At 40.2% G+C, this 24,808-nt stretch overlaps 1 protein-coding gene across 2 annotated transcripts in view; it reads right to left on the bottom strand.

The window, feature by feature from the left end:
- Nucleotides 1–1,065: 1,065 nt before the first annotated feature.
- PDE4B (phosphodiesterase 4B) overlaps nt 1,066–24,808 on the bottom strand; it is a 191,633-nt gene continuing 167,890 nt past the window's right edge. The window contains exons 7-15 of one of the 2 annotated variants that reach the window (XM_035121992.2): nt 14,733–14,826; nt 13,747–13,922; nt 12,951–13,049; nt 12,662–12,826; nt 11,617–11,716; nt 11,242–11,396; nt 10,999–11,121; nt 7,372–7,554; nt 1,066–5,711 (exon numbers count right to left, since the gene is read on the bottom strand). In XM_035121992.2, coding sequence (XP_034977883.1) covers nt 5,346–5,711; nt 7,372–7,554; nt 10,999–11,121; nt 11,242–11,396; nt 11,617–11,716; nt 12,662–12,826; nt 12,951–13,049; nt 13,747–13,922; nt 14,733–14,826 — 1,461 coding nt within the window. In that variant the 3' untranslated portion in view covers nt 1,066–5,345. The remainder of the gene's footprint in view (nt 5,712–7,371; nt 7,555–10,998; nt 11,122–11,241; nt 11,397–11,616; nt 11,717–12,661; nt 12,827–12,950; nt 13,050–13,746; nt 13,923–14,732; nt 14,827–24,808) is intronic. The other variant, XM_035121994.2, reaches the window with a different exon arrangement.

Genomic DNA, 24,808 nt, shown 5'->3' on the forward strand with positions numbered 1-24,808 from the left:
GGTGTGCAACCATGTGAGTAGATACACAAAGGATCCACCGAACCATATTGCATGGTGTCAGAGCTGTGCCTGTTCCCCATAGACATCTCAGCACAGTGGTTATGGCACGAAAATGAGTTTCCAGGGAAGCTGGTACTTCAGGGCAATGTGGCCAGCAACGGGAGAAAGTGGAAGCAGGAATTTGAAGTATACAGCATTGTTTGCGATGCAGTTATAAAGGATGGTGAATCTAAACTGCCCTATTTCTGCATGTGCCTGGGGAAGAGGCTAGGAAGGTTTTCAATATCTTTCAGTTCACCAAATAGTCAGATAAGCAAAATACATCATTTGTTACCAGCAAATCTGAGGCCTACCACACTCCTAAAAAGAATGACTTGACAGAAACAAGTTCTTCACATGAATTCAGATGGAAGGGGAAAGCACTAATCACTATGTCACTGATTTAAAGATTCTTGCACAAACTTGTGAGTTTAGATAATTGCTTGTCTTCCTCATTAAATAACCATGCTGTTTGTAGAGCATGCTCAGGCAGGCTGAGGGCTAGGTTTCTAAGAATCCTTTATTTAAATCCTATCTTGTGCTGTAGACATTTGAATTAATCAACTCCTGGACAAGGACCATAATCCTTTGCGGATGCTGTGCAAAAGGTATCCACTGCTCCCTGTGTTCCAGTTACTGTTGCTGGCAAGCCTATTTATTTCTAACTGGACACTGGTGCAGAGGATGTGGCCAAATTATTGCACAAGAAGGTGAAATCAATCCCAGCAAGTGTCACCCTGACTGCATTTGGAGGGACAAGAATTACACCAAGAGGATCATTCGTAGCCTTTTGCAAGAAAGGTGTTTTGAGGTGGACCATGCAGCATGTGAGGCTATGCAACTCATCAGGTGTGTGAATGAAGATCATGCCACTTGGCCACTGCTAAAGACATAGCTCCTTACAGCACACTCTGTTTTTGCTGGTCTAAGACACTTTCCAGGTGTGCATCACATTTATGTGGACTAAGTTGTGCCCCTAGTTGTTTATGGATGCAGGAATATCTCCAACACCACAGGGGACCAACTGCAACCAGCCCCACAGTACCTCAAGTTCCTTGGGTCATCTCTAAAGTGACCAAGTCTATGTCCTGAACCACTGGCTTACCTGGCAGCAAATCCAAAGGTCGGGGTCAAGCCACACAACCAAAGTCCAAAGCTCGGGAAATGCAGTCCACAGTCAATCCAAGTAGCCAAATCTGAAGTGCAGCAGTCAGAATACAGTCCAGAGTCAAACCCAAAGCAGAGTCCCATAGAGTCCAGGAGCATTCAAGCCAAAGTCTATCAACAGGGGCAGTTGAGCAGACATAGCACCTCAGCTCTGCTTCCCTCTTTGCTTGCTGATTGCAGCATCTGGGCTTGATGAGGCTTGTGACCCTCACCTGTTCTGAGCCTACTCCAGATGAGGAATCACATGCCTTCTCCTGGAGCTAATGAGCCCCACCTGGCCAGCTGGGAGCTGGGCTGTGGGCTATTGTCTGCCCCAGCCTCCTAGAACGCCCCTCCCTCTGCTCCCTACATCTCAGAGCCCACAGTGTTCATGGGGACACATGAACTCTGGCTCTGGTGATGGGTCATGCTGCTCTGGTTTCCGTGCATCAATCCCCTGTCACCTTGTGAGTACATCCTTCCCCATCCCCTGCTTGCCCCAGTGTGTCCGAGTCCTGGCTACACCCCTCGCTGGACCCTCTTTCTCCTCCCCATCATCCTGCCAGTTCATGACAGCCTATAGGATAGGTGAGTAGCTGAAGTATACAAAAGAAGAATGGGTCACTTAGGCTGTGTCCTGACCCTAGAACTTCAAGAAGGCTGTCAGGAGACCATTTTACATTCACACAGATATCGATGTCCAGAGAAACTTGGCAAGGAAGAAACCCTTCGTCATCCTCAATGGAAAATATGACTACTGGCAATGGATAGGAGACCCAGCCAGATGGGTGGGATGTAAGTAATAAATTATTATTATTATTAAGCTGTGGACTGATGCTAGGTGACAGCAAAGTGGATGCCATTAATGAAATGCCTCCACTGGGTTATAAAAAGGCTTGGCAACAGTTCTTGGATATTGTTCAGTATTTGGCTGAGTTCATTCCCTCTTACCGTGAAATGTGGTAAGTTGTCCTGAACAACTAGCTTTAATCCTTCTCGCAGTGGTACCTATTTATCTGCTTGCACTGGCATGCTTTCGAGCTGCTAGGTTGGCAGGATCTGGGACAGAACAATAGGAGCTCACCCCGTTGTGGGGGGATTTGAATCACTGACCTTCTGATCAGCAAGCCCAAGAGGCATGGTGGTTTGACCACAGCGCCACCCACTCCCCTAAAGAGTGTCATATTTTTTTATTTTGTGTGTGTGTGTGTGTTTGACAGCAAGAAATCTGTTTTCATTACCTCTCCAGCTTCTTCTATGTTTAACCACTTCATGCAAATATTCTGCAATAAAGAATGACGTAATTTAATAATTTAATCATATTTCCTTGTCAATCCAAAATTTAGAACTGCAGATACTTTCACATCATACCCGTTGCAATCTAGGTGACAAACCAGGGGAAGGAACCCTCCTTTTTTTTGGTGGGAAAATCCCTTATTCCAAGCCACAGCTGTCAACCTTCCCTTTTTTTGCTGGAAATTCCCTTATTCCAGCGCCGTTTCCAGCTGCTATCCTGGATTGTTAGATATACTGTAGACTTTCCCTGGGACAGGTGAGGCTGCTGTTCCCTTGTTTTCAAATCCAAAAGTTGACAACAATAGGAAGTGGGATTTGAATGTGCTCCAACTGACCTATTCATAGATTAGCAGACAAAAAGATTATTTAAGAAGTTATCCAAAATAACCTTATTTACCTATGATGTTTGTTCCTGTATCACCGGCACAAAGAAGAGTTGGGATTAGGAACTGAGAATGACTTACTTGTAGTGAAAGGCTTCAGTAACATCACATTTTGTTTTTAGTGATTTGTGCAGCCACTCTTGGGAAGTTTTCCAACGCATGAAAAACTACGGTATGTGTTTATAAGATAAAATATAGAATTAAGACCACTACTGCATAGACGTTTTACAACAGTAACTTCTGCTTTCCAGCCACCACCAGGAGGCAAATGGCTCTTCTGTATTAATTTTCAGGTACCCAAACAGTTTTGCTTACATTTTACTGCTCTCTGCAATGCTGATAAAATGGGCATTTCATTTGTGGGGAACTGGTTTAAGATATTGGTGTATGTTGGTTTGTCATTTAATACCAATTGGTGTTGAGATGGAGGCTAAGGAAAATTATGAAGCCCGTCAAATAAATGTGTTTGTTTCCTATTTATTACGTTTATACCCTGCTTTTCAGAAATATTTTCCATGGGGCAACTTGTAAGTTTTTAAAAACCTGCTGAGTTTTATAGAAATTAATGGGGCACAACACTGCCATAATTTGCTGCAGGGAATGAGACTGTTCTTAAGGTAGAAAATCTGTTTCACCCTCTGCGTTCTTATGTATTTATTAATCAGTAAGAGATTTACCTACCGGTAATTCAGTATCATGTCTCTACCAGTGACTAGTATGTGTGTTTGTTGTTGAGTGATTCATACCTTGTTCACTACCACCAATGGTGACGTTTAAAAATTCTGCATTAAACATGCAACTGAAGCACAGTAGATAACTAAAAAGAACATCTAGGAAGGCCCAACCTAAGTCATGCTTTAATTTATTCACTTCATATAAAAATCTCTTAAGAATGCATCTGAACACAATATATAATACTATAACAACATACATTGTGTGAAACTTTGAAACAAAATAACCACCTGGAACAATGCAGTGTTCAATAGACATACAAACCCATTGATCATGCACAACTGTGCTATTTCATCAACTAGTTAGTCACAAGTTGGACTGAAAGCTTGGAACATAGTTTTACAAACTGAGATTGGCACTGTATACATGCCTAACAAGCTTTGTTGGAAGAAGTTTCACAGCACAATTATAACACCAGTTCACATTTTGTCATAGAAATTCACATTGGGTTGTTCATTAATTGGAAACTGACACTTAACATTTTGTGGCATTTTACTGTAGGTTTCTTTTTCAAAGTTTCAGTAGTTTCACATCATCTGAACAGATGATTCTAAATATTTCTCCATCACCCACCAACTGTGATGATTTCCCAAATGCCAATGAAAATGAAACCCCCGTGAGCCAATGCTACCTGAATGCCCTCTCTGGGTTCAATATGTCTCTTTTAAGCTATGTTCAGGTTTTTCTACTTTATGCAATACAAAAGGTTACAAGAAAGGCAACTCTTATGCAGAGTATTCTACACAAGTAACATCACCACTGACAGGCAATGTTAATTTATATAAATTAATACTTACAAAACATTACATTATATACATTAAGTAATAAATACACTGTTATAAACAGTACTGGACATGTTAGAGCTCAAGGCAAGTGCAAGAGAGAGAAGGGGACATGAACAGTGGGGAAGAGAAAACACAAAGGACCAAGCGTGCAACTTCCACCGAGTTTTTTAAAAATAAAATAAGGGGAGGAGAATGTACATCACATTACCTCAGTATGTTGACTTTTACATGTGCTGTATTGTGCTATGGAACAGAAAGCTACACTTTATCCTGTGCACAAGAAAGGTCAAAAACAATTAAGGGGGGGGGCATGTTTCAGTAGCTAACAACACAGGTTTTGCAGGGTTGATAAAGTGACCAATGGTGCAGTAATGCAAAGAGGGCACCCTGCTTTATTTAGCAAGTCAATGTGATTAAATTGCAATAAAGAAACAAGTATTGCCCCTACAAAGGAAGACCTATTTCATTAAAACAGGAATATTTTTTTAAAAAATTATACATCAATATCAAACATACTTTGTTGTGTACTTAGTAGGATTCTTGAAAAGACGTGGAAGTTTTTTTATAAAAAAGGCACACGGGTCTGCAGACAGGTGGACAAGTTTTAAATGCAGAGTTACAAATCAGTAGTTCTAGATGCCAGACCTGTCTAGATTTCAAAATCTCTCAAGAATAGAAAATATTTCAGTCGAGTGTTGTTCACGATCAGGCTTGTTCAGTTACAACTCGTACTGGTTCCAGATTTTGTGTTTTTGGCTGACAAAGCTTAAGCTGCAATATAAATCACCTGTTGATTTCCTGAGCAATCACTACATGCTCTTTAACCCTGACTCCAATCTCAAGTAGCTGGAAAGGTCTTTTAGCCAATGGTAGGTGCTGGCCTAAGACCTCGATTTCAGGCTAGTTAGCAAGACAACCTGCATGTGCATGAAGTATTTAAATTCACCCTTACAGATACAATATATTAGGTATCGATAGGTGATGTATCTTCTGTCACAATTTCTATATTAGCTTCACTTTGGGAACCCCTTCTTCCTGGGTCAATCACACAGAGTGTCTTTGTACTGCTGAAGTAGCTGATACCATCACTTTCTTTCTCAGGCCCATCAGAGTCCTCTTCTTCAAGCGTAAGCTCAAACTGGAACTTCTCCATCAGGCCCTGGCAGTCTCTGTTGCGTTCATCAAGGGGAGGAGAAGGGCTCTGAGGGATCATGCTCTGGTACCAATTCCTGTTATCTTCTAGAGTGTCCAGGATATCTTGGGCGTCCGGCTGTACTAGGTCTGCCCACGTCTCCCAAAGCGGGTGGACAATGTAATCAATGAAGCCAACCTGCAAAGCAATAGAAAGCACGAGTCTAAATTTGTTAAGAACAAAAGAAAGAATTGTAAGAAAATACACAACATGAAAAGCCGCTGCTATAATGGGTGTAAAATGTGGTGAACTGCATTTAAGCTTGAAAAAATAATAATAGAGAAACGCAGAGCTAAAATTGACAAGTCCTTCCATCCCTACAGTACCTCTGATGTGAAGTTTTGTAATTGTTTATAACTGTTAACAGACTTTGCACAATGCACTGTATCTTTGGACAGAAGCAGAGGGGTGGATGATCTTTCCCTTTAGTATTTATAATCTCGTCTACCAGGAAAGAGAAAGGAGGCAACTGCTCTTACACCCAGCCCCTTGCACTCAGTGTGGGGATACAGTAATGTTCTGTGGAAATGGTGTGTCATTGTGGGGAAAGAATGATGCCTTCACGTTTAGTCTGATGAGTAAGCTCTGAGCTGAGTTAGTTCTAAGTTGCTTGACAGCAGGAAGTGTGGAAGAGAGAAAACTGAATGGCCATAAAAGCTATCGCCTTCCGCCTGGCCAAAGTTTGTCACTTAATTCCAAAAGCTGCTGGACGGCAACTTTACAGAGCAGGAAAACAGCTCTCCAAGGAGCCCATCGCAGTCCTAGGATGTTTGGTTTGGAAATCACATTTGCCTTCTTCAGACACAACAGGATGTTAAATGAGCCATTATAATTCCATTGTAACCACTGAGACAGCTTAAGCCAAAAGGTGACGAAAACTTCCTGCAGAGTATGCTCAGGAGAGACCTTTAAGTTAAATAGCTTTGCCTGGTTATTAGAAGGTGGGGTTCTTCGGCATTTTATAGTCATAAAGAAACGCAACTGGAAATGTTTCAACATTTTAAACACTAAGTTGAAAGTTTATTCTCTTAGCAGACAACTTGAACCAGGAAAATGCATAGACTTTGCTTTACCTGTTTTGGGATTGTAAAGGACATTGTTTAATCTTTTTGTGCTATCTTTTCCATTATTATTATTAATGTTTTTTTCCAACTTGACTTTCCCCCAATGAATTAAGGGTAGCAGGCATTTTATCCTCACAATTTTTGCTATTTTTACCCTGTGAAGTAGGTTAGCCAGTGTGAGATAGACCAGCCAAAGATAACCTAGTGAGTACTCGGTCCCTACAGTTTAATAAGTTCCACTGCTCAAGCCCAGGCATAGCCAATGTGGTGTCCTTCAGATGTTGTTTAATTACCACTCCCATCTTTTCTGACCATTGGTAATGTGAGCTGGGACTGATGGGAATTTCAGCCTAACAACATCTGGAGAACACTGTATTGGCTACTCCTAATATAGTCATTACCGCAAAATGGTTCTCAAGCATTTGCAACTAGAATTGGGAATATGAAAAAAAAGTGATTATATCCCTCACACAATGGAGATGTTCACAGCTGACAGTGGAGGATTTTCTGCTAAGTCCGCAAAGGTTTCAGAGACATCTAGATATTTGGAATCAATCTGTGTTCAGCACCAGATACAAAAATAAACCTTCGGGAATTACCAGTAAATGCAAGTAACATGAAATTTGGGGGGGGGGGACATCTACCCCACCTTAAAAAAACTCACACTCATGGCAAAACCCCAACTGAATATGGTGTGTGTGTGTGGGGGGGGGGGGTAAAGTAAAGTAAAATACCTGTGACTTCTCTACAGAAGCTGTGTGCTTGTCACACATTGGGCTGATTTCCATTCCTCTCTCCCGTTCTTTGTCCCCCTGGTGGAAAAATTCATCCATGATTCTGTCTGTCCACTGTCGATAGAGTTCAAGGGATTTCGTGGGATTACTTAAATCAGCACAATGGACCATATTTCGGAGAACCTGTAATTGCATAACCTGCATTAATATGAAGGCTCACATAATCAGGCAGAATAGGAAAAAACACACATTTCATTCTCTACTTGCTGGCACATCCTGTAAAATTTCACATTAAAAGAAGAACATTTTGATCACAAAAAATACCCTTATTTTGGAGTATTTTATAAAAAGAGAACATTAAAACACATTTTTACTAAGTCAAGTCACCCTAATTAACTGTGGACATGCATGATGAGCAATAATTTGGGTCTGTGCAAGCTGAACTAACACTCTACTGAATACTCAAGTGCAAAACTAAACTAAAACTAAAACTAAACCCCAGAAGTGGGATTAAATCAGGGACTAGGAGTCAAGAGTCCTGTTTCATGGGTCATGGAGGCAAGGATTCCAAACCTGAAGGGATGGAGGATGCAGGACCAGCCCCAAAAGTGCTGTGGGACCATTGCCTCTCCAATCCAAGGATGCAGCACTGCCATTCTTGGACTTGGAAGACTTTACAGCAGATGACCTGAGGCTCCTCTGCTCCATTGCAGTAGAAGATTATTGGGGAAGGCTTGGTTCTTTTAAGTAAAGCAGCCCCCTGCAGTGCAGGCAGAGTTACCATTAAGGCTTTAGTTGTTGCTGCTATATAAGGGCTCAGTTTATTCCTTGCTGGAGTGACTTCAGAGCTCTGCCTTGTGTCTTGCCTGAACCTCTCCTTTTCTTAGATCCTGGTTGGGCCTTGCCTGAACATCACCACAGAGCAGGACAAACATCTGCTTATACCAGCTGTACGTGCTCCCGGTGGAGTACAGGATCAGGTTTAAGGTGTTGGTTTTAACCTTTAAAGCACTACACGGCCTAGGACCATCATACCTACAGGACCGCCTCTCCTGGTATGCCCCACGGAGGACCCTACGGTCTACAAATAACAACACCCTGAAGATCCCGAGCCCCAGGGAGATTAGACGGACCTCAACCAGAGCCAGGGCCTTTTCGGTTGTGGCCCCGGCCAGGTGGAACGCTCTCTCACAAGAGACCAGGGCCCTGCGAGATTTGACATCTTTTCGGAGGGCCTGCAAGAGAGAACTGTTCTGCCAGGCCTTTGGCCAGTGTTCAGTCTGACTCATTTCCTCTTTGTATGAACAAGTATGAAGGAGGTTTCCCAGCCCACTCACAGGTCCTTATAATATCAGTGAAAAGAGCTGGTCCTTGCGAGTATTAACCGCTTTCACTTTTAACTTGAGGGTGGCCATTTGTCCAGTCTAATTTTAATTTTAATTTATTTGAATTAATTTTGGGGTGTTTGTTTGTTTTTATGTATATTGTGTTTTATATGATGTTAGCCGATCTGAGCCCAGCTCCGGCAGGGGAGGGCGGGATACAAATAAATTTTATTATTATGTGTTACTTCACAGGAAACCTCTATCCTACCCTTTAGCTTAGAGTTGCATTCAACATTACTTTATGCTGCTTGTGCCTTAAAGATACAAGTGTGGAAGAAAGAAAAGTGTCCAGACTTTCGTGTCTTGAATCTGATGCAAGATCAGTTGGGAGAGTGTTAGACTGAAGATCTAAAGGTCCCTGGTTCATCCCTGGCATATCCTACAGAGTATTAGTATGGTACACAGTATTAGTATGGTAGTAAGACTGAGGTACCCAATTTCAAATTCTGTCTAAGCCATGGGATGAACTATCTCTCACCCAAACCTCCCTCAGTTAGTCTAAAATGTGTCACTTCAATTTTTTTTGCTGGCCTTTATAGAAGACGTAATATGGCATGCCATATAATCTACCTCACATAGTTGCTGTGAGGATAAAACGGAAGACAAAACTACATTTACCAGCTTGAGCTCCTTGGAGGAAATAAATCAAATGAAAAGTGGTTTTGTAGCACCTGAGCTGTCAAACTCCTGAGTCTGATTCAGAGTTTGTGACCCTGATTTATGCAGGATCACAGACAGTGCCTGCCAAGACTGGCATCTAGCTGGCCCTTTGTTTTTCCAAGCATTATAGATATCTGAATGTCTGTCTAGTCAAGTGTCTTCCACCCTACTTACTTCCTAGAAGCTGGAATATGTTCTTTATCTGTTGTAGCTCTAATTTGGTAGTGTGAAAAGAACTTAGCAGCAATGGAGGACAACTTAGCACAGGTTGATCACCCATGCTGGTGCAAAATTCTTAAATGTAATGCTTTGAGCTATGGAGGCTGAGCTCTAGTCCACATGGAAGGGAATTTTTACAGAAGGAATGGGGAACCTGTCCCCCTCCCACAATGCTGTCAGAGTCCAACTCCCATCAGTCCTGGTTAGCATGACCAATAGCGGGGGGTGATGGTGATTGGGAATCAGGATGGCCACAGGTTTAATGTAGGAGATTCTGTGAAGGGATATTTTCCTTTCATATTTATGTAATGCTTATTTAGAAATGGGAATTCTGTGCCAACTGGGACAAACCTAGAACTGAAGAACAATGGGTTTGTCATGGGGGACTGTGCATTGCCACAAAGCTAGTTACCCTTCTGGCATATCTGTTGTGACAGATAATCTGTCTGAAGCACTGAGGAACTGTTGGACAAATATTTCATCGAGATAAGGGTAAAATAAGTACCCTCATTAAAAAATATTTTTTTCAAGTCACAGAAATTTCTAGGAATATTCTGAAATGAATGTTTCTAGGTGTATCATCAAAGTGGAAAAAGCAGGTCAGCTATTGGAATAGAGTCCCTGTCTTTAAGGAATAAACTTCTTCTTGCGATATTCTTAGCCACCCATGACAATTCTTAATCCTTGGAAGTCATAAGCATGTGAAGAAGAAACTTTCAGATTGCACAACACTTGGCTGTACTGCAAATCCAAATGATCACTGAACTGATTATATTCCATATGACTCTGGGATCCTGTCTTCTCCAAGTGGGTTTGAAGAATGTAGGAAACCACAAACCACCAAATTCCTATCTTGTGGAGAGGTTTATATGATTATATAATTTACGTGCACAAATGTCAGTGTGCTTATCAGCTCAGTCATGTTTCCAACTGCAGTTGCAAGCACAGGGGAAATTTTGCGTTGCAACATCTACAATAGCATATAGTCAACGTTTGTCCCACCCAGTTTCCTCTTACTACCCCCTTTTTACTGGTGCAAGTCACTTCCACAGCCATTACTATGCCATGCTAAAGTTGCAGGTGGTCTTGTGTCCTCGCCATAGAAAGCTACCCCCCGCCCCACCCAACTAGCAGAAAATAGGCTGGCTTTTTCCACCAGAAGAACAATGCAATGCCTTGTGCTAGAAGTCCTTTGATGCACAGCAGAGCAAACTATCAGGTTCTGGGCACACCTTCTCCACAATAACCCAAGAGTATAACTTGTTATGTTTTCTGTTTTGAGCCCTAAAGGAAGTCACAGTAAGCAGTATGCCTTTTTAAAAGAAAAGTAGCATCACAAAAAACCAGAAGCTCCTGTACACACCTGTATTCTGTCTGTGTAGTTATCTAGAAGCAGAACTCCGGAACTTGTCACTTTTTTAGTTTCCACCATAGTCTTTAGGTCTGCCAGTAGGGACATGTGTTTGGACATATCTGTGGCCAAGACCTATATGAAAAGAAAAATAATTGCTGTAAATGAAAGGAAGTAGAAACCTGAATTTCTGTTGCATACATTAGAAAAATGAGCCGTAAGAAGTTTTCAGGGGGTAGGATACCAAATCCTTACCATGTCTATCACCATTTTCCTGAGAGTTTGACGTTGCTTCTTGGTCAAGTTCTGGAAGATGTCGCAATGCTCTTCTTGTAGCAGCTTAAAACCCACAGCAAGGTGGTGATTTTCCAAGACTGACTCATCATTGTACATCAGAGCAAGCTCAGAATCTGACCAAAAAACCCACAAAGAACAGATAATGTAACTCATTATTTCCTAAGGAAATTCAATTTCAGTATATTCAAGGCTTCGTGATTTAAAATGAATGTATTATATTTATTACATGATAGTTTTTTTTAAAAAAAATCTAATTAGTAAATAAGTTTCATGAAGTATAAATGCCCAAATTGGTGATAATTTTTTGTGTGTGTGCATAAACATAGGACTCACTTGTATTAATAAGAAACTGGTTAGAGACACCAGGGTGATCCACATCATGAATTGCTGCTGCAAAAATGGCTGCAAGAATTTCCAGATCAGTGAAGACAGCCTAAGGCAAAAATGAGCAATAGATAGATCATAATTTTGAACTCATTAACCATGCACACAGACATCAACAGAAACCAAGTCATAGGCATTTCTTAAAGTAGGACTAGAGTTAACAAAACTGTTTTAGTCACACATTATTAAAATGACACAAACACTTTAAAACTACTGGCCACTTTCCATCCATTCTGACACATTCTTCTGGGGTGCAGTAGACCCTGTATACCAGGCATCCCCAAACTTGGCTCTCCAGATGTTTTGGGACTACAATTTGCATCATCTCTGATCACTGGTCCTGTTAGCTGGAGGGCCAAGTTTGGGGGTGCTTGCTTTATACCCACTACAGGTAATGTAACTGCACAAATATAAATCTACTGCATTCAATATTAAGTTGCTCCATGTAAAAATTTAAATTTTGATATCAGAGTATTGCTGAGAAGTTCCATCTTAGAAAGCAAGTTCTAAATCAGGCTTCGTCAACCTCAGCCCTTCAGATGTTTTGAGACTACAATTCCCATCATCCCTGACCACTGGTCCTGCTAGCTAGGGATCATGGGAGCTGTAAGCCAAAAAACATCTGGAGGGCCGAGGTTGAGGAAGCCTGGTCTAAATTAATCTTACTAACCCAAGCCCTCCAGATGTTGCTGGACTACAATTCCCAACCATCACTGGCCAGTGGTCATGCTGACTGGGGTGATGGAAGGTGAAGCCCAACATCTGGAGTGCCACAGGTTCTCCATTAGTAGTATGGAAATCTGCTTAATTGTGCAACTACCAAGAATGCAAGAGCATATGGGAACAGCTGTAGAATCCCAGAAGGGTGAAAGCAACTACAAAGAAACAGGAATTAAAATAAAACAAAGAACTGTTGTAAATAAATAATTAACCAGCAAAACATATTCACTATTACAACATGAGTATTTCTCACTGCAGGTGGGGAGCTACTCACATCCAAGGCTGGGGTGGACAGGAGAACATGTGTTGACTGGGCTACATCAGCCGCATGGAGACTGTTGTGGTAGGCCACATCGGAATGGTAGTGGTCTTCCAAAGTCATCATGTAAGCTATGAAGGTATCTGATGAGATCTTGAATGTCTTTAGCAGATCTCTCTCCTGTTTCAAGGTAATTTAAATTGCAGAAGGTTATAAGGTGATGCAGGATGGGATGGGACTCTTTGTTGTTGCTGCCTTTAAATGCAACCATCTGAAGCAATATATAACCAGTGAAATTACGAACCTGAAAAATAGCATACATAATGCAGGTGAGAGGTCTACTGTGTGAATATCTTGCAACGTTAAATATGTTCAGACCCCATTTATTCAGATCCTCCAGCTCCTAGAGGGGAAGAAAATACTCAATATTAAACCAAAAAATAATGGATATACAACACTAATGCAATGAAGCCAAGTCCATAAGTAGTCTCTAGCTATATTTATAAACTCAAAACTCTCTCTCTCTCGAACACTAATAAGATAGTTATCAAAAGAACATTATATATCATGTAAAAGGAACAAGGAAGAACATCTCTTCCTAAACTGCAGCTACGTATTTGAACATACAGTCGTACCTTGGTTTCGAGCTTAGTTCTTGAACGTTTTGGCTCCCGAACGCCACAAACCCGGAAGTGATTGTTCCAGTTTGTGAACTATTTTTGGAAGTTGAACATCCGACGGGGTTTCCGCAGGTTTCCAATCAGAAGCCGTGCTTTGGTTTCCGAACGTTTTGGAAGTTGAACGGACTTCCGGAACGGGTTCCGTTTGACTTCCAAAGTACGACTGTATTTATCAATTTTTTGCTACCATGCCAGCACCAATTATATGCTAGGGAGTAGTGAGTCAAAACTAGACCCTGTACAGTGATGGTGAATTCTTAAACTACATAAGAGAATACTTTTCTGATATAATCAGAATACACTTTTGAATACTGGTGTTATATACTATATTAAGCAGCTGATCAAAATGTCTCTCTCCATTGGTAGCAAGTGGTATCTTACACCAAAAGACTAAAATAACGATAAGTTAATTGCACTCACTTTGGCTAGATGGTCTTCCTTTTCTGTTTTCACACCAAATCTTGAAATGCTAGTATTATTCAAGCTTGAACTATGCATTAGCTTTTTCACACCACTGATCTGTGTCATGAGCTGCTTCTTCTTTTTCTCTCTATCCTTCTGTGTGGGAGAGGGAATCTCCACATCATTCTGTTTGTCTGTGAAGAACATATAGAGAAATGAATTACAAAGTTTATGAAACAAAGTATCATTGTTTTAATATCACTTGTGTACAATGTTTGTATTATACCGGTTGCTTATTCAAAATAGTTTATACAATTTAATGGATTTATAAATCTAATGTTTGGATACTGTTACAAATAAAGACAAAAACTACTACTATTGCCAAGGTTACTTTTAATGATTAATAACCAAAGGTGGAGCTATGTGAAGGATGAAGTCAACGGGAGCCATTTATGGCAAAAGGGACCAATATCACTGACAATTATAATACAGTGATATCATCACTATTTGTTCAATAGATATTTTGTGTACTTGATCAGTGCTTGGATAAAGATTGTGGATCAAAGTGTTTACTTTGTGGGTCAAAGTGTTCAACTCACTTAAGAATATCCACTGAAGACAAACGAGTTATTTTTACTTGGTGGTAAAACAAGAGTAAAAACATTAAAAATGTCACTGTGTGTGTGTGTGTTCACAATCCTAAGTGAAATGTGGACTTTCCGATTAATTCTCTGTGTGTCAAAATGCCTATTTACCAACATTACTTTGGGGGAAAAAAACATAGGTTAACACTATGATTAATACCGCTGTTCCTGTGTTGGATTATTTAGAATAATCATGCTGGTTAGTGTTACTACTCCTTAGTTTTAACTAAGTGCAGCTACATCACTGAAGCATCATTGTGCCTCTAAGAACAACCCTGCCTGCCCATCAGAGCCTGACCATGCTTGTTAAAATCTAAACTTACACACAGAATGGAATGGGTCTGGTGCTAAATAACTTACCTAGGAAAGTGTTTGAAATATATTCAGACACTTGGTTTCCCGATCGGCTCATTTCTGAAAGGTGTGTCAGTTCTCGGTTCAACATTCTCTTGAACTATTGGTAATTAGAAGAAAAGAAAACACAAATCATCAGGTTTTTTTGAGTGATGCATGCACAGTAAATAAAATGGGACATTATTACAGTAACTAACTTAAAGATGACATCATTCAGCAATGCCTTTATAGATAAACTATAAACATATAAGAAATATTTTTAGACCACATGGTGCGATTTAAGGTTATGGTGCTGTCAGTTTTTAAAAATATCATTTTAAAAAGGCAGATACATTTTACCTAATTCTGGAAAACTATGTCGATTTTAGAGCAGTTTTTGGTCTCACAAGTTATAAACCTGTCCTAAATCTTGATCATGAACGATTTAGCAATTTCCCACATACAATACAAAAGCAACATCAATTTATAGAATTTTTTTGCCAGGGGAAAAATGAAATGTTAATATGACATTTGGCTGGATTATCAAGTTGCATACAACTTAAATATACTTTGTGTAAATGATCATAAAATGATGCTCCTATTTTTCATGACATTCTGTTTGTATGGCAATATTACACCTCACTGTAAAAGTATCTAACATGTTTAAGGCTATATAGCAATAAATATGATTCTGATATATACTTTACATATAAATAACACAACTGGATATTATTATTTGCTTTTCTTTATTTTAAACCCACCTTGATATAACCCCAAGATACAGATAACAAATAGTTTGCCTCAGGCATTTTTGGAAGATTTTGCACGCCAAAAGTGAGAAATCTCTTATGAAGAATTTGCAGATCAGAGGGGGGAACTCCTCAGGAAGAAGGATTTCCCAGTCAGTGAGATTAATATTGGTAAAAGTCAACAATTCCTGTAATAATGGCTACTTGCTACTCCAAGACAACACCAAGGTTTGTATTCCAGTTTTGCAGAAAAGAATGTATTGTTGGAGGCTTTGTCAGCAAAACACGCACACAAAAATGATATAAAAGGGCTGCGGAGAGGAGTGAGAGCTATTCCAACTGTTTCCAGCAAGCTGCCTTAAAGCACTTATGAATATTATGAATAATCCTGGTTGCTTAGTTGTCTGAAGGGGGTCTCTAGATTAGTGTTCCTTTGCTGAACTGAGCGAAAAGAATTGACGGCTGCTTTTGTAGGCATTGCTGGATTTAGCTATACAGCCATGTTTTCAAAAGAAAGATTAAAATGGAGGAAGCCCTGTGCATATCTAAACAAGGCAAAATAAGGCGAGCAGTCCCCCTCCTCCTCCTCCTCCAGATCACTGCGTTGCCATGATGGGAAATCCCCTTTCACTCACAGAGATTTTTAAACACAGCTTTAGGACACTGATTTAAAATTATAATTGTTTTCTCCCTACCCATTCCAATATGATTTTGTATTTCTTTACATATACAGAGAAGACACATATGCTCACATCTGGCTAAGAAGTATTTTAATGTTTCAATGCAAAGAAAACCAGACAGCTTTCACTTCTGAAATTCTTAGCAAACATAGAAAGCTATGTTATATCTGCAGAGCAAAATGTAAGATGATTTCCATAGCCTGTTCCCTAAAATAAGTTGTTCAGAAGCCCAATTTGGTGTAGGCTGCTGCATGTTTTCATTTGCAAGCCCAGGCTGCAAAGGAACTACTGCATGCAAACGCTGCCTCTTCTTATGTCAGTATATGAATCTACACTAAAAGCACTCAATAAAGTGAAATAAATCAGACTGAATGATTGTTGTCATTTAAAGCACATTTGCACCGCTTTTGTCTCTCCCCCCCCCAACCACTTTAGGAGTCAGTGATATTCTAAAAATTAAGGTGAGCTTAATATTATTTCTGTTTTTAATTAGCAGCCAGCATAGGTTTATAATGTAAAGCTGCTTTCTTCCCCACCCCCACCCCAAACCCCCACCACATATCTCATTCCCTTCTTCAAGAGTTCATATACAGCTGGTCAAAAGAATACCACAGTACTATGGCAACAGCACCACATGACAACCACCCTCCTTTACAGAAAGGCTTCCCTTCAGATTACTGTCATGCAGCCCTAATCACCTGCTACAGGAATTCCAAGAGTGCTTTAAGCAAATTGGAAGCTAATTCCTGAGATCTAAAGTGGGGGGGTGGGGAGATGTAAAGCAAGTCTAGTAATATTATAGAATCTTCGTCTCTTAGGACAAATAAATTCCTGCTATTTATTGGTTCAAACCTCAGCTACAAAAGCTTCGACCAGAAAAATATTTTTATCTACTTCTTAAAAGCTGTTAAGCATTTTTGGTACCAGAATCATGACGTCATGATCTATATCATGATAGAATACATATGAGCTATAAAGAATAGTCTTTTATATGTAAGTTGCATTAGAAGTTTTATTCTTTCTTCAGTCACAAAGTGATTTATTCAATATGACCTTTAACAACAGAAAACAGTAACATTTGTTTCTTTTACCTAATTGGGTAGAGAAACATTTTATTTACTCTCCTTTCAGGCAATAGATCATGTTTTGATTTTTTAAAAAAATCAAATGCTTAAAATAGTATACAGGTATGTTTAGCTATTGTTTAGCTAAATTCCTTGTTTGGTCTTTACCGCATATGAAGAACCAGCCTGCCCAGAAATTTAAATTGTACCCCATGCCCAGATATTATGTAAATAATTTCTTAGACTCCTTGTTTGCTTGCAACAAGATAAGCTAAATGTTGAAATTCAAGCTACATAAACGTGCTGTTAAGAAGTAGAGTCCTCTGCTAACTCTACTCTGCAGGACTAAAAAAGCTTGACCTGAAGACGTTCCATTGGAATTGACTGACCAATCACCACCGCTAAACAGAAGTTGCACGGGAATTTCTCCATCCTAACAGGTAGAAACAAGATTGGTTTCCAATAAACCATTTATGAACCTTATTCTTATCTGCCTCCACCTTGAGAGCCACCTTTGACTGGTAGATGGGACATCCCACATGTCAATCATTTGACATCATTGTGGGCTTGCTAATTGCTTCACGCACCACTTCCCAAAATGCTTTACACAGCCAGCTGGTTGTTGGGTGCTTGGGAACTGGAGCACAAGGGGCTTAGTCAGCCCTGTGGCTGATGCTTGGGAAGTGCTAAGCGCAGGGCTTGCAAAATACATTGTGCAGGGCTTCCCAAATGCCCGAGAGCCAGCTGGCTTTGGGGCATTCTGGAAGCACTGCACAATGTCCTTTCTTCTCAGCCCTGTTTTTAGTGCTTACCAAGCGTTGGGACAGCAAAGTGGATTTCTCCAAGGATCGGCTATGCAATCGGCTTCCCCATGGGAAATCAGTTGCACAGCTGGTCCTACAGGTTTGAACTCACCACACATCAGCTGATCGATAAACCATAACCATAACAGAATTCCCCCATCCCTCCACACACCAGAATACCCTATGATGTTCACAGATCTGAAGTGATTGCTGTGAAAATGAAATAGCTCCAAGTTGTGATGGGAAGCAGTAAGGGATTCGTTCAGAAGCCATGAATAATTTTGACTCCAGAACAAAATACTCAAGACTGAAAACTAGTGGCAGCAGAACAAGATCTGTTAGACACATACTCTTCAGTCCTCTATGCGACTGCTTAGTTTATTTTCCCAAGTGGGCTATATACGCAGTGACAGGAAAACTGAACAAGTTGTATAACCAGTTCAATGGCAACACGAACCTTGCTAACAGCAGCCTATGTTGTGTCTTTAAGACTGCATGAAGAACACACAGCCAATAATAGCTATACATGTTTTGTCCAAGTAAAAAACAAATCTGAGAATCGGCTGTCAAAAATGTTAAGAGCTTTTAGCTACTCCGCCTCATTACTACTCCTACAGTACTCAGCTGCCCGCACTTTCTACAGTTTGGGTTTGAATGGGAAATATGTGATTGAATACTTTGGATTTTGGAGCCAAAATCTGAAATGCTAGAAGAGAAAACACACAATCCTGGTGTTTATGAACAAACCACAAAGAGTTCTGAAATATAAATATAAGCTACAACGTATCTGAACCATTTCCTTTACAGACTGTGAAAAGAAGTCTTTTAAATTGACTGCCAGCATTGTGTGCTTCCAAGTGGGTGCTCTGGGAGAAGCATCACATGGACAAGAGGCAGCTTCTGGTGTGCGTCACTCTCCGACCGGCTCATGATGGGTTTGCTCAGGAATATGTCATAAGATATGGGCAAGAGAAGGTGTGAATGATGCTCCCTGTGAAGGTCAGGAATCCCAGCCACGTAGGCGCAGGGGAATGGCTTTCAAGCTCATGAATCTCATTTAGGACTCAGATCAATGGACTAGTGCGCCAACAACCTAGTCAAAAGTGAAAGAACGTCAGGCTTTCAATTAAGGAAGATTTTATTCTGAGAACCAAATCAATATAATCTAAGACATTTAATTTTATATTGAACACAAATGTATGGCTCTGCAATATTAATAAGGAAGTTTGAACAGGAAGTGGTTTTCTTAAATTTGCTTACAGTTGGGGAAATAATATATATAAACCGACCAGCAGTCTACAGGGGAGAATTGCCTTTCTGCTCATGTTTGAAGAGCCCAGCCATCTATAAATTAAATAAGGCCTCTATGAGAGCAGGCTGAATAGTCACCTTCCAGAAGACTGCATAGGTCTCAGAAAAAGTTCCTCTCAAACTCATTGCCCAAAATTCCTTTGCTCACAATACACTTCCTTTCAGATGGATGTGTACAAATAACAGTGAAATCCTTTGCATGTCTATTCAAAGGTAAGCTCTATTAGGTTCAATGGGAGGTGTGTGTGCATATAACATGACAACAACCGTCATCATGAACATGACAAGAACCTAGACCAATCTAGCCCAGCATTCTGTTTTCAGGGTTTATGCTCCCTTAACTTTCCTCTGCTTTTTTCAGGCATGACCTGTGATTTAAAGCTCAATTGGAGCAAACGTCCCTTTGCAGCAAACCCAAATTGACGTTTGCTCTGATTTAGCTTTAAAGAGTGGGTTTTTGCTCTTTAAAGCTCAGGGGGACAAAAACAAAACAAAACCCCGCCACCAACAAAAGGCAAGTGTGGAAAAGCCCTCAGAATGGACAACCAAATGCTTATAGGAAGCCCACAAGCCTAAATGGCAATCTGAAGAAGCACCAGTCTAATTGGATGCTACTGGAAGTTAGGCATGCCTGAACCTAATTTGGATCAATTGAGCAAGTGCTGAATTCAGAACAGGGGTCCATTGATGTCAGTTGCATTCAGATATGCTGCTTAACTTTCTCTTGGTTTTTGCCATGCCCAAGTGTTGTGCCACTCAGTGGAATTTCTGCGATAAAGGCGGGGAGGAACATAGAGGGCACTGATAAGTTATGACTCTGCTTAACAAAATGTAATCCAGTGACATTTTGAAGCAACTGGTATATAGATAAATTGCTTGCTTGGTCAGCAACTTCAGCAACATTGAGTATGCACCATACAAACAAGCCTTTATAACATTTTATATGGAGCACTGACTGATGTCAGATGCTGCATAGAAACACAATTGTGCCTGCAGGGTAAGCAAATACTGATCTCCCTGAATAAATCCATGAATACTAGTGTAGTCCTCTGTAAATATTTTTTTAAAATCTAAATTACTAACAGTGACATGTAAAATACCTATTGCATATAAGCAAGAGAAAATTATAACTACTTTGGGTTAGGTAAGTTGAATGAATGCAGCAGTTTGTATATCTCAGTGAGCTTTCACAACTTATTTTGCATTCATAATTTTCCCCCACATGTAGAGTGAGATTAAATTGTATTATTTTAATTAAGACAGTGAAATAAAGGTACTGCATACACATAATCAGTTACAAGATCACACTTTGTGAACATCTGAATACTGTAGATGATTACGCTTAAAACCCATTCTATCATTATCTTTTAACAATGGTCAATGCAAATGTAAAGCTGTGAAAAATAGATCCCAATTGTGAAGTTTTCCTGTTATGCATGTTTTCAAGCTACTGTAAAAACAATTATCAGCTAATTAACTGCCAGACATTGAGTCATTCTTCAGTTAATAGGTTTTCCTATTGTAAGAATTGCTAAGTATGGTGGTGTCCCTGCTTTTCTTGTTGTTTTTAAAAACACTGCACTTGCAATTCTTTAAAAGGCTTTGGGAAGTACTACTTCAGATTTGCATTAATGTTGATGTTTTACATTTACAGTAATAAATTAGTCATCTCCTTCTCTTTACTCAAAAGACAGATGGCAATTTGACCAGTGAGCCAACTATATCCACTGACTATCCCTTCAAAGACTTAGGTCCAGCTCCGAGGGCCTTCTGGCAGTTCCCTCCCTGAGAGAAGTGAAGCTGCAGGGAACCAGGCAGAGGGCCTTCTTGGTGGTGGCGCCCACCCTGTGGAACGCCCTCCCACCAGACGTCAAGGAAATAAACAACTATCTGTTTTTAATATTTGATGTTCTATTGTGCTTTTAACTCTGTTGGAAGCCGTCCAGAGCAGCTGGAGGAAACCCAGCCAGATGGGTGGTGTGTGTGTGTGTGTGTGTGTGTGTGTGTGTGATCCTGGGTAAATTTGTTTATCAATGTCTCTCACATCAACTGCATGAACTTACTATTAGAACTGACTATTAGTTCTTGCTACTGAGCTCACATCCCACATAATTATCTCAGCAACTAGTTCTTGTCTATTTAATATAGAGTACACTGGGCATAATCTACCTGTCTCAAGGCAGTAGATGGACTTGATGGTTTCCCCTCACACTTTCTAGTCCTGTTTTCTAAAATAAGTGCCAGTGCCAAGAATGAGGATTTTCAGCATGCTGGACCAATGCTGGACACATGGAATGATGGAATGTTCAATTAACCCCTTTCGGTCAATTTCATGATAAATTACAACCTTTTTTACATTTCTTAATACTGCTTTCCATGGGAAAGCATGGAAGTGCTTGACTAGGAAAGAACTGCATAGGATTTTTAGATTAATTTCAAGTTGTAAGGTATTCAGACGTAATCAAAAGTGAAATCTGTATTCAGCAAAGATGGAGGCACAAATTTCCTTATTCTGAATATATTAAGCATTAAGGGATAAGGCAGCAGAAAGAGTTAGGAGATGAGTCTGACAGATGGATTGGCAAACTTAAGACTTTGTTTAATATGTTCCTGTAGTCCTCCTTGTAAACTGTATTCTTCCCTCCCTGGTATAGATGTCACTTGCAATGCATTCAGATGGAACCTTTAAGCAGTGTTTTAGATTATTTCACATTATAAGGGTATATCAGGAATCTTGTCAGAGTATTTTCCCCTCTTCTTCTTTCATAGTAAGTAAAACAACACACATCCTCACACATTTTAGCAACTGCCTTTAAATGCATGTCCTGCTTTTTAAAAACAAATCTGGTGCAGAAGGTCCACGTGAAGAAGAAACACAATCAGAGATAACATGGGAGAAGTTGGCATTGTCTGGTGCCATGTTTGGGGAAAGAGACTCAGGTAACCCCAAACTTCGGCCCACCAGATGTTTTGGACTACAATTCCCATCTTCCCCAACCACTGGTCCTGTTAGCTAGGGATCATGGGAGTTGTAGGCCAAAACATCTGGAGGGCTGCAGTTTGGGGATGCCTGCTCTTGCTAATCCCACTAAATTCTTTATTTGGTACCATGTTCAAACTCAAACAAAGGACATGAGTTGTATACAGTTCCAAACAGGATATCAACATCAATTTAGAAAAGGTGAGAGAATACATGTCTGCACATCACAGAGAGATTTAGTTTTGAATCTTGGCTGAAGAACAAAAATATCAAAAAAAAAGTACATTTTCCTAAATCAGAGTTGGGTATTCTGCAATCTCTCAAGTTCTAGGTAGGATATTAAAGGTAAATAAACCCCAGTGAGTTATTGAAGTTTGCCCATGAAAGCTAATGGTCATGGCCAACTTCTGTTCATTAATTCCAAAGGGTCTACACTGAGTAGGACTAGCTTTGGACACAAAGCTTATTATGCCCTATTATTTATATTTCTTTATTTTACGTAAGTTTTTGAAGTATTTAGTCTATTTTAGCGCTATACAAATGTGTAGCAATGCCAACAGCAACTCCCTAATTTGGCTGTGCATCCTAAATGGGCTCAAAAAACTAATATTTGCACAGCTCACCCCTTGCTATAGAAAATAATCTGTTTGCTTTCATCTGTGCTAGAAGAACCTGACTGAAAACAAAGTCAGTTCAGTTATTTTCAGGTGGAATGTTCCTTAGTACCTCCATAAACTCTTACAAAGAGTTTAGTAATAATAACTTAAGCTACTAGAGAAAGAATGGTCTATTTAACACTTACAATCACTAAATTGCTCCAGGGTATGTTTACCTGAGATTTATTATAAGGTTATGATGCATTTATTGATAATAATGGAACACCTCTAATAACTGATTAGTCTAAACATTCTTTTCTGTAGCAACTTTCCCCATTTGCTTAGGCATAAGCCTCTGCCGCAGCAAGGAAAAATAGCTGTAGCCCATCAGGAGAAGGGAATGCCAAACCAAACCAAATCTAGGCAAAATCCCCTGGTGCACAGCTATTAAACTCTACTTTAAAAAAGTAAAGGGAATGGAAGGAGTAGGTTTGATAGCTGACTGCCCAACAGCTAATCTAGACAGTCTTTGGGAGGCTTGTGGCTATTTTGCAATGTATATTAAACAAAGGAAGTTACAGTAAACTGAAAGTAGGAACAGTTTGACACACCTTTAGGGAACCATCACGTACCAAGTGAGCAAAATCTAGAGCTTGCAAACTTATAATAAGACACCCCCTTCTTTCCCAATATGGACATTGTGCAATGAGGCACATAGACAGCTGGAAGGCAGCCAGGAGTTACCTCCAGAGTTTACATTAGTGTCCTCATGTTTAGTTTATTTAGCCTCCTAAAACTGAGGCGTGACCCTGCGTGTCTTATGTGACTGAAACCCCTTTTGAAATAGTGCAGTGAATGTTTTGTTTACACCAATAGATTTTCATTTACAGATAACAGACAATAGTCTAGTATGTAAATTGCTAACAAAAGACAGAATAGAGCCATAATGGAACATTTCAGCAAGCGCCTACGTGATGTAGGGACACATACCCCTTGGAGTTATTTAGGCAATTCTGAAAGATCATATCCTGGTGTGCTTTGTGAAGGTCATGGCTCACTTCAGTCAAGTCACATGCCCATAAATAAAGGCAACGAAGTCATAAGGTGGGGCTGGGGGGCTGGAGACCCAAGTCCTATTAGGAAAGGTTGAAGGAGTTGCATATGTTTAGCCTTGAAAAGCTACTGTTAGGAGTAACATGGTTACCATCTCTAACCATTTGAAAGGGTGTCACATAGATGACTCTTGTCTCTGCTATTCCAGAAGTTAGAACCTGAACCAGTGGGTTCAAATTACAAGCATGGGGATTTCTGTTAAAAATTAGGAATAGCTTCTTGATGGTATGAGCTGTTTAGATAATCATGGATAAGGGAGCAGCATTTTAGGGGCATGATGCCCAAAGATGTGTGTTTTGGGGTGCCTGTAAGATCACGGACTTGGAAAAAAAAAGCTTTTTCAGGGTGAAATCTTGACCTGAAATCACAAGAGAGCAAGGCGCCCAAAATGGCCACCATGATCTCAAAGGGGAAAAAAAATGGGATGTCCCAGTTTTTCTGGGGAAGTTGACAAGTTTGACAGTGGTTTTAGAAGGGAGCAGACTCTCCTTCATTAGAAGTTCTTTTCCCAGGGATAGCTATGGCTTCCTATCAGGGATAGTTCCTGTATCAGAAGCGGTTTGGATTAGATCAGGTGTGGCATGGGGAACCTTTTGCAGCCCTCTAAGCAACCTCCACAGATGGTGGAGGAACAAAATCATTTTTTTTTTTTACTTTTGTACAGAAGGGTAGTTTTCACACACACTCATACAGACACCTCCATTCTCCATCCGGAGAAGCAAGAGGCACTATCAGAATTGAAGGACACATTCCAACGACACAAAAGCACTTGGGTTGCAAAGCAGAACCAGTGAGAGGTGTGGCCTG

Source organism: Zootoca vivipara, chromosome 7 (assembly GCF_963506605.1).
Source record: "Zootoca vivipara chromosome 7, rZooViv1.1, whole genome shotgun sequence".
NCBI classification, from domain to species: domain Eukaryota; kingdom Metazoa; phylum Chordata; class Lepidosauria; order Squamata; family Lacertidae; genus Zootoca; species Zootoca vivipara.